Raw genomic sequence first — 11,915 nt, 5'->3', positions numbered from 1 at the left:
AAGACGATGGCATTGAACTCACAGTGAGCAAAGTGCAGCAGGACCACCAGCAGCAGATTCATGACCGGAGGGTAACGGTCTCCAGAACCAGGATTTGAGGTCCAGCATGTCCAGAACCTGGCGTTCAGCAGAACCGAGACGTTAGTCCACATCTTCTCCGGATCCAGGGGGGAAAACACCACCATCTTAAAACAATCCAGCCTCTGAACAGACGGCAGGTTAGAGTGTGAAGAAGCTGCGAAGAGACGAGTGCCAAAGCTGAGGCTGAAGAACCAGTCAGACCGGATACACCTGAGTTACACACCTGAGTTACACACCTGAGTTACACACCTGAGATACACACCTGAGATACACACCTGAGTTACACACCTGAGATACACACCTGAGTTACACACCTGAGATACACACCTGAGTTACACACCTGAGATACACACCTGAGATACACACCTGAGTTACACACCTGAGATACACACCTGAGATACACACCTGAGATACACACCTGAGATACACACCTGAGTTACACACCTGACATACACACCTGAGTTACACACCTGAGATACACACCTGAGTTACACACCTGAGATACACACCTGAGTTACACACCTGAGATACACACCTGAGATACACACCTGAGTTACACACCTGAGTTACACACCTGAGATACACACCTGAGTTACACACCTGAATTACACACCTGAGTTACACACCTGAGATACACACCTGAGTTACACACCTGAGATACACACCTGAGTTACACACCTGAGATAAACACCTGAGTTACACACCTGAATTACACACCTGAGTTACACACCTGAGATACACACCTGAGTAACACACCTGAGTTACACACCTGAGATACACACCTGAGTTACACACCTGAGATACACACCTGAGTTACACACCTGAGATACACACCTGAATTATACACCTGAGTTACACACCTGAGATACACACCTGAGTTACACACCTGAGTTACACACCTGAGATACACACCTGAGTTACACACCTGAGATACACACCTGAGTTACACACCTGAGATACACACCTGAGTTACACGCCTGAGTTACACACCTGAGATACACACCTGAGATACACGCCTGAGATACACACCTGAGATACACACTTGAGTTACACACCTGAGTTACACACCTGAGATACACACCTGAGTTACACACCTGAGTTACACACCTGAGTTACACACCTGAGATACACACCTGAGTAACACACCTGAGATACACACCTGAATTATACACCTGAGTTACACACCTGAGATACACACCTGAGTTACACACCTGAGTTACACACCTGAGTTACACACCTGAGTTACACACCTGAGATACACACCTGAGTTACACGCCTGAGATACACACCTGAGTTACACATCTGAGATACACACCTGAGATACACACCTGAGTTACACACCTGAGATACACACCTGAGTTACACACCTGAGTAACACACCTGAGTTACACACCTGAGATACACACCTGAGTAACACACCTGAGTTACACACCTGAGATACACACCTGAGTAACACACCTGAGATACACACCTGAGTAACACACCTGAGTTACACACCTGAGATACACACCTGAGATACACACCTGAGTTACACACCTGAGTTACACACCTGACATACACACCTGAGTTACACACCTGAGATACACACCTGAGTTACACACCTGAGATACACACCTGAGTTACACACCTGAGATACATACCTGAGTTACACACCTGAGTTACACACCTGAGATACACACCTGAGTTACACACCTGAGATACACACCTGAGATACACACCTGAGATACACACCTGAGTTACACACCTGAATTATACACCTGAGTTACACACCTGAGATACACACCTGAGTTACACACCTGAGTTACACACCTGAGATACACACCTGAGTTACACACCTCAGATACACACCTGAGATACACTCCTGAGATACACACCTGAGTTACACACCTGAGTAACACACCTTAGATACACACCTGAGGGGTACACACACCTTAGATACACACACCTGAGGGGTACACACACCTTAGATACACACACCTGAGGGGTACACACACCTTAGATACACACACCTGAGGGATACACACACCTTAGATACACACCTGAGGGGTACACACACCTTATATACAAACCTGAGGGGTACACACACCTTTGATACACACACCTGAGGGGTACACACACCTTAGATACACACCTGAGGGGTACACACACCTAAGGGGTACACACACCTTAGATACACACACCTGAGGGGTACACACACCTTAGATACACACCTGAGGGGTACACACACCTTAGATACACACACCTGAGGGGTACACACACCTTAGATACACACCTGAGGGGTACACACACCTTAGATACACACCTGAGGGTTACACACACCTTAGATACACACCTGAGGGGTACACACACACACACCTTAGATATACACACCTGAGGGGTACACACACCTTAGATACACACACCTGAGGGGTACACAGACCTTAGATACACACCTGAGGGGTACACACACCTTAGATACACACACCTGAGGGGTACACAGACCTTAGATACACACCTGAGGGGTACACACACCTTAGATACACACCTGAGGGGTACACACCTTATATACAATCCTGAGGGGTACACACACCTTAGATACACACACCTGAGGGGTACACACACCTTAGATACACACACCTGAGGGGTACACACACCTTAGATACACACCTGAGGGGTACACACACCTTATATACAAACCTGAGGGGTACACACACCTGAGGGGTACACACACCTTAGATACACACACCTGAGGGGTACACACACGCACACACACACACACACCTTAGATACACACCTGAGGGGTACACACACCTTAGATACACACCTGAGGGGTACACACACCTTAGATACACACACCTGAGGGGTACACACACCTTAGATACACACACCTGAGGGGTACACACACCTTAGATACACACCTGAGGGGTACACACACCTGAGGGGTACACACACCTTAGATACACACACCTGAGGGGTACACACACCTTAAATACACACCTGAGGAATACACACACCTCAGATACACACACCTGAGGGGTACACACACCTTAGATACACACCTGAGGGGTACACACACCTTAGATACACACCTGAGGGGTACATACACCTTAGATATACACCTGAGGGGTACACACACACCTTAGATACACACACCTGAGGGGTACACACACCTTAGATACACACACCTGAGGGGTACACAGACCTTAGATACACACCTGAGCGGTACACACACCTCAGATACACACACCTGAGGGGTACACACACCTTAGATACACATCTGAGGGGTACACACACCTTAGATACACACCTGAGGGGTACACACACCTTATGTACAAACCTGAGGGGTACACATACCTTAGATACACACACCTGAGGGGTACACACACCTTAGATACACACCTGAGGGGTACACACACCTTAGATACACACCTGAGGGGTACACACACCTGAGGGGTACACACACCTTAGATACACACACCTGAGGGGTACACAGACCTTAGATACACACCTGAGGGGTACACACACCTTAGATACACACCTGAGGGGTACACACACCTTATATACAAACCTGAGGGGTACACACACCTTAGATACACACACCTGAGGGGTACACTCACCTTAGATACACACACCTGAGGGGTACACACACCTTAGATACACACCTGAGGGGTACACAGACCTTAGATACACACCTGAGGGGTACACACACCTTATATACAAACCTGAGGGGTACACACACCTGAGGGGTACACACACCTTAGATACACACCTGAGGGGTACACACACCTTAGATACACACCTGAGGGGTACACACACCTTATATACAAACCTGAGGGGTACACACACCTGAGGGGTACACACACCTTAGATACACACACCTGAGGGGTACACTCACCTTAGATACACACACCTGAGGGGTACACACACCTTAGATACACATCTGAGGGGTACACACACCTTAGATACACACCTGAGGGGTACACACACCTTATATACAAACCTGATGGGTACACATACCTTAGATACACACACCTGAGGGGTACACACACCTTAGATACACACCTGAGGGGTACACACACCTTAGATACACACCTGAGGGGTACACACACCTTAGATACACACCTGAGGGGTACACACACCTTAGATACACACACCTGAGGGGTACACAGACCTTAGATACACATCTGAGGGGTACACACACCTTAGATACACACCTGAGGGGTACACACACCTTATATACAAACCTGAGGGGTACACACACCTTAGATACACACACCTGAGGGGTACACACACCTTAGATACACACCTGAGGGGTACACACACCTTATATACAAACCTGAGGGGTACACACACCTGAGATACACACACCTGAGGGGTACACATACACACACACACACACACACACACACACACCTGAGGGGTACACACACCTTAGATACACACCTGAGGGGTACACACACCTTAGATACACACACCTGAGGGGTACACACACCTTAGATACACACCTGAGGGGTACACACACCTGAGGGGTACACACACCTTAGATACACACACCTGAGGGGTACACACACCTTAGATACACACCTGAGGGGTACACACACCTCAGATACACACACCTGAGGGGTACACACACCTTAGATACACACCTGAGGGGTACACACACCTTAGATACACACCTGAGGGGTACATACACCTTAGATACACACCTGAGGGGTACACACACACCTTAGATACACACACCTGAGGGGTACACACACCTTAGATACACACACCTGAGGGGTACACAGACCTTAGATACACACCTGAGGGGTACACACACCTTAGATACACACACCTGAGGGGTACACACACATTAGATACACATCTGAGGGGTACACACACCTTAGATACACACCTGAGGGGTACACACACCTTATATACAAACCTGAGGGGTACACATACCTTAGATACACACACCTGAGGGGTACACACACCTTAGATACACACCTGAGGGGTTCACACACCTTAGATACACACCTGAGGGGTACACACACCTTAGATACACACCTGAGGGGTACACACACCTGAGGGGTACACACACCTTAGATACACACACCTGAGGGGTACACAGACCTTAGATACACACCTGCGGGGTACACACACCTTAGATACACACCTGAGGGGTACACACACCTTATATACAAACCTGAGGGGTACACACACCTGAGATACACACACCTGAGGGGTACACTCACCTTAGATACACACACCTGAGGGGTACACACACCTTGGATACACACCTGAGGGGTACACAGACCTTAGATACACACCTGAGGGGTACACACACCTTATATACAAACCTGAGGGGTACACACACCTGAGGGGTACACACACCTTAGATACACACCTGAGGGGTACACACACCTTAGATACACACCTGAGGGGTACACACACCTTATATACAAACCTGAGGGGTACACACACCTGAGGGGTACACACACCTTAGATACACACACCTGAGGGGTACACTCACCTTAGATACACACACCTGAGGGGTACACACACCTTAGATACACACCTGAGGGGTACACAGACCTTAGATACACACCTGAGGGGTACACACACCTTATATACAAACCTGAGGGGTACACAGACCTGAGGGGTACACACACCTTAGATACACACACCTGAGGGGTACACACACACACACACACACACACACACCTTAGATACATAGGTACACACAGGGACATCTCTAAGCAGTTGACCAATCAGATCATCGGCAGAATGGGGCCTCTTTAACCGGGGAGGCAATTAACTAACATGTATAGTATATAAGCAGCACAGTACTGCACGTTATCATGTAATCACGAAATGTATTCATCAGAAATACTTTGAATATACATTTTAATCTTTAACTGTTTTTCCTGTTCCTCCCGAGGGTGGATCTGATGATACTGATGTTTCTGTAGAGTGGACAGACTTTGGACTCTCATGATGTCCAATCATTAACCTCCAAACACCATAAATAAATAAAACTCACACAACCTGGGAGCTGCCCGCCTTTCACCCGTCAGACATCAAACACCTCCCAACGCTCAGCCCTCATGTCTCTTTAACATCAAGCCCACACATCTGCTATTCCCTGTTATGGTCATTGTGTGTCTCTTTGCTGGTGTGTGTGTGTGTGTGTGTGTGTGTCTTTGCTGTTGTGTGTGTGTGTGTGTGTGTGTGTGTGTGTGTCTTTGCTGTTGTGTGTGTGTGTGTGTGTATTTGCTGTTGTGTGTGTGTGTGTGTGTGTGTGTGTGTGTGTGTGTCTTTGCTGTTGTGTGTGTGTGTGTGTGTGTGTGTGTGTCTCTTTGCTGTTGTGTGTGTGTGTGTGTGTGTGTGTGTCTCTTTGCTGTTGTGTGTGTGTGTGTGTGTGTGTGTGTGTGTGTGTCTGTGTCTGTGTGTGTGTGTGTCTTTGCTGTTGTGTGTGTGTGTCTTTGCTGTTGTGTGTGTGTGTGTGTATTTGCTGTTGTTTGTGTGTGTGTGTGTCTTTGCTGTTGTGTGTGTGTGTATGTGTGTGTATTTGCTGTTGTGTGTGTGTGTGTGTGTGTATTTGCTGTTGTTTGTGTGTGTGTGTGTGTCTTTGCTGTTGTGTGTGTGTGTGTGTGTGTGTGTGTGTGTGTGTGTGTGTGTGTGTGTGTGTGTGTGTGTGTCTGTGTGTGTCTTTGCTGTTGTGTGTGTGGGTTTGACCCTTTGTCTTTTTTTGTTACTTTGTAGCCATTTCTCATCTTCTTTGGTAGTCTTGTATTTAGTTATTTTCTGTGTCATGTTGTTTTTGGTCACCTTGTGTCTGTGGTTGTTTTGTCCTTTTTGTATTCTTTGTTGTGCCTTTGTAATCTTTTTAATAATACTTGGTCACTGTTTGCCCTTTCTGTTGTCTTTGTTGTGCCTTAGTAGTCATTTCGTGTGTCTTTTTGTTGTTTTCTGTGTTTCTGTGTTTATGCGTTTATGCGTTCGATGATTTTGAGCCTTTTTGTGTCAACTTGTGCTACATTACATCACATGTCACTTGTTAGACGCTTTTCTCCAAAGCGACTCACAGACTCAACACTGAGGACGATCCCCACAGGAGCACTTTGGGGTGAAGCGTCTCAGGGACACAACAACATGCTGACTGCAGTGGGGTTTGAACCTGTGACCCCAACACATACGCACAACCCACTGCGCCACACGCCTCCTGCTAAATTAGACTCTTTGTGTACCTTTGTAGTCATTTTGCATAGTTGTTGGTCAATCTGTGTCTCTTTGTTTTATAAGTGTATTTGTGTGTAGTTGTGTGTCTGCTTGGGTTTTCTGTCATTCTTTGTGACTTCTGTCTCTTTTGTACTTTTCTAGTCATTCTTCATCTTTGTGGTGATTATGTGTCTCACTGTAGTTGTTTGTGTGTCTTCTTGTGTCTCTCTGTGGGATAATTTTGTGATGTTGTGGTAGTTAGTTGTGTATTTGTAGCGGTTTAACCTCTTTCTGTTGTCTTTTTTAATCAATCAATGTTTATTTATAGCCCAATATCACAAATGTTACATGTGTCTCAGTCGTCTTCACAGTGTGTACAGAATATCAGTAGAGGATGTTTCCTGGTCATTTTGTGTCTCTTTGTTTGTTGGTAATTGTTAGTGATTAGGTGTCTCTTTTGTGGTGATGAATTGTTGTCAGGTGTCTTCGTCGTCAAATTGCATATTTTTCACCCTTTTTTGTGTCTTTGTAGAGTTGTTGTGTCTCTTTCCCCTTTATCCTGAGGGTTGCTGGCATCAGTCATTAATGCATCCATGATCAATGGAGTTTAAAGGACGTAAATATATCTTAGTTTCCACAACACACCTGTTTATAGCACCATTTTCAGCCTCACAGGCGTTCTGTTAGTTTCACTCATCAGCCAATAGGAGGCCGGACCTGGACTTCCTTATTTGGACATTAACATTTTTATTATCCGTCCACTTCCTGCTGCAGACTTCTCCTCTTCTCAGTCTCACAGAGATACCAAGTCTATGTTTTCTTTAGCTCTTTTGCATCTCAATAACTTTATTTACACAGGTATTTTATGTACTATCAATATAAAGTGCCAAACAAAACCATTCTGTCTCATTGTAGTATTTATTTTGTCTTTTTGTTCAGAATCAAACTGTGCATACAGACCACAAATAAGAGGACATTTGTTTGTGTATTGCTTCCTGCATTCGGCCCAAAGTGAATAAAAACAAAGGCCTTAAACGTTTTTTTCTATTTATTTGTCTTATAATTTATGTCTTTCTCGTGATGTTCATCAAACCAATAATCTAACAATCTTTGTTATTTCTAATAACCTCTACTTTTAATTTCACTTGTCTATTCAAACGTCTATTGTCCTTTATTGTGTATTTCTATTGTTTACACGTGTTTCTTTACAAAGAAACTACAGCCCGGTCCCATGACCTCACGTCACCACCGCTAAGCTAAAGGTGGCTAATGTTGGGCTATAAAGGAACTACAGCACGGTCACATGACTTCACGTCACCACCGCTAAGCTAAAGGCGGCTAATGTTGGGCTATAAAGGAACTACAGCACGGTCACATGACTTCACGGCACCACCGCTAAGCTAAAGGAGGCTAATGTTGGGCTATGAAGGAACTACAGCACGGTCACATGACTTCACATCACCACCGCTAAGCTAAAGGAGGCTAATGTTGGGCTATGAAGGAACTACAGCACGGTCACATGACTTCACATCACCACCGCTAAGCTAAAGGAGGCTAATGTTGGACAATAAAGGAACTACAACACGGTCACATGACTTCACGGCACCACCGCTAAGATAAAGGTGGCTAATGTTGGGCTATAAAGGAACTACAGCACGGTCACATGACTTCACGTCACCACCGCTAAGCTAAAGGTGGCTAATGTTGGGCTATAAAGGAACTACAGCACGGTCACATGACTTCACGTCACCACCGCTAAGCTAAAGGAGGCTAATGTTGGGCTATAAAGGAACTACAGCACGGTCACATGACTTCACGTCACCACCGCTAAACTAAAGGTGGCTAATGTTGGGCTATAAAGGAACTACAGCACGGTCACATGACTTCACGTCACCACCGCTAAGCTAAAGGCGGTTAATGTTGGGCTATAAATGAACTACAGCACGGTCACATGACTTCACGTCACCACCGCTAAGCTATAGGAGGCTAATGTTGGGCTATAAAGGAACTACAGCACGGTCACATGACTTCACGGCACCACCGCTAAGCTAAAGGTGGCTAATGTTGGGCTATAAAGGAACTACAGCACGGTCACATGACTTCACGGCACCACCGCGAAGCTAAAGGTGGCTAATGTTGGGCTATAAAGGAACTACAGCACGGTCACATGACTTCACGTCACCACCGCTAAGCTAAAGGTGGCTAATGTTGGGCTATAAAGGAACTACAGCACGGTCACATGACTTCACGTCACCACCGCTAAGCTAAAGGTGGTTAATGTTGGGCTATAAATGAACTACAGCACGGTCACATGACTTCACGTCACCACCGCTAAGCTAAAGGAGGCTAATGTTGGGCTATGAAGGAACTACAGCACGGTCACATGACTTCACATCACCACCGCTAAGCTAAAGGAGGCTAACGTTGGGCTATAAAAGAACTACAGCATGGTCACATGACTTCACGGCACCACCGCTAAGCTAAAGGCGGCTAATGTTGGGCTATAAAGGAACTACAGCACGGTCACATGACTTCACGTCACCACCGCTAAGCTAAAGGTGGCTAATGTTGGGCAATAAAGGAACTACAACACGGTCACATGACTTCACGGCACCACCGCTAAGCTAAAGGTGGCTAATGTTGGGCTATAAAGGAACTACAGCACGGTCACATGACTTCACGTCACCACCGCTAAGCTAAAGGAGGCTAATGTTGGGCTATAAAGGAACTACAGCACGGTCACATGACTTCACGTCACCACCGCTAAGCTAAAGGTGGCTAATGTTGGGCTATAAAGGAACTACAGCACGGTCACATGACTTCACGTCACCAACGCTAAGCTAAAGGCGGTTAATGTTGGGCTATAAATTAACTACAGCACGGTCACATGACTTCACGTCACCACCGCTAAGCTATAGGAGGCTAATGTTGGGCTATGAAGGAACTACAGCACGGTCACATGACTTCACATCACCACCGCTAAGCTAAAGGAGGCTAATGTTGGGCTATAAAGGAACTACAGCACGGTCACATGACTTCACGGCACCACCGCTAAGCTAAAGGTGGTTAATGTTGGGCTATAAATGAACTACAGCACGGTCACATGACTTCACGTCACCACCGCTAAGCTAAAGGAGGCTAATGTTGGGCTATGAAGGAACTACAGCACGGTCACATGACTTCACATCACCACCGCTAAGCTAAAGGAGGCTAACGTTGGGCTATAAAAGAACTACAGCATGGTCACATGACTTCACGGCACCACCGCTAAGCTAAAGGCGGCTAATGTTGGGCTATAAAGGAACTACAGCACGGTCACATGACTTCACGTCACCACCGCTAAGCTAAAGGAGGCTAATGTTGGGCAATAAAGGAACTACAACACGGTCACATGACTTCACGGCACCACCGCTAAGCTAAAGGTGGCTAATGTTGGGCTATAAAGGAACTACAGCACGGTCACATGACTTCACGTCACCACCGCTAAGCTAAAGGAGGCTAATGTTGGGCTATAAAGGAACTACAGCACGGTCACATGACTTCACGTCACCACCGCTAAGCTAAAGGTGGCTAATGTTGGGCTATAAAGGAACTACAGCACGGTCACATGACTTCACGTCACCACCGCTAAGCTAAAGGCGGTTAATGTTGGGCTATAAATGAACTACAGCACGGTCACATGACTTCACGTCACCACCGCTAAGCTATAGGAGGCTAATGTTGGGCTATGAAGGAACTACAGCACGGTCACATGACTTCACATCACCACCGCTAAGCTAAAGGAGGCTAATGTTGGGCTATAAAGGAACTACAGCACGGTCACATGACTTCACGGCACCACCGCTAAGCTAAAGGTGGCTAATGTTGGGCTATAAAGGAACTACAGCACGGTCACATGACTTCACGTCACCACCGCTAAGCTAAAGGTGGCTAATGTTGGGCTATAAAGGAACTACAGCACGGTCACATGACTTCACGTCACCACCGCTAAGCTAAAGGCGGTTAATGTTGGGCTATAAATTAACTACAGCACGGTCACATGACTTCACGTCACCACCGCTAAGCTAAAGGAGGCTAATGTTGGGCTATAAAGGAACTACAGCACGGTCACATGACTTCACGTCACCATCGCTAAGCTAAAGGTGGCTAATGTTGGGCTATAAAGGAACTACAGCACGGTCACATGACTTCACGTCACCACCGCTAAGCTAAAGGCGGTTAATTTTGGGCTATAAATGAACTACAGCAAGGTCACATGACTTCACGTCACCACCGCTAAGCTAAAGGTGGCTAATGTTGGGCTATGAAGGAACTACAGCACGGTCACATGACTTCACATCACCACCGCTAAGCTAAAGGAGGCTAACGTTGGGCTATAAAAGAACTACAGCATGGTCACATGACTTCACGGCACCACCGCTAAGCTAAAGGCGGCTAATGTTGGGCTATAAAGGAACTACAGCACGGTCACATGACTTCACGCCACCACCGCTAAGCTAAAGGAGGCTAATGTTGGGCGTGATGACGTTTAGTCGTTTAATCTTCAGCTTGTGTTAACCACAGACCTTATTACAAACGTACAACCAAAATTCTCTTCCAGGCCAGGAAGTGGTAAAATGCTGACTAACGAGTCACTAGCAAACACTTTTTTAAGC

At 46.4% G+C, this 11,915-nt stretch overlaps 1 protein-coding gene across 1 annotated transcript in view; it reads right to left on the bottom strand.

Moving 5' to 3' along the window:
* Positions 1-210, bottom strand: part of crfb16 (cytokine receptor family member B16) — a 17,376-nt gene extending 17,166 nt beyond the window's left edge. Inside the window, exon 1 of the mRNA XM_034217770.1 lies at positions 23-210. Within this exon, the coding sequence (XP_034073661.1) occupies positions 23-185 (163 nt within the window). The 5' untranslated portion in view covers positions 186-210. The remainder of the gene's footprint in view (positions 1-22) is intronic.
* Positions 211-11,915: the final 11,705 nt, after the last annotated feature.

Source organism: Gymnodraco acuticeps, unplaced genomic scaffold (genome assembly GCF_902827175.1).
Source record: "Gymnodraco acuticeps unplaced genomic scaffold, fGymAcu1.1, whole genome shotgun sequence".
Lineage (NCBI taxonomy): Eukaryota > Metazoa > Chordata > Actinopteri > Perciformes > Bathydraconidae > Gymnodraco > Gymnodraco acuticeps.
The sequence above is the reverse complement of the archived record's forward strand: the minus strand, read 5'-3'. Positions and strand labels throughout refer to the sequence as shown.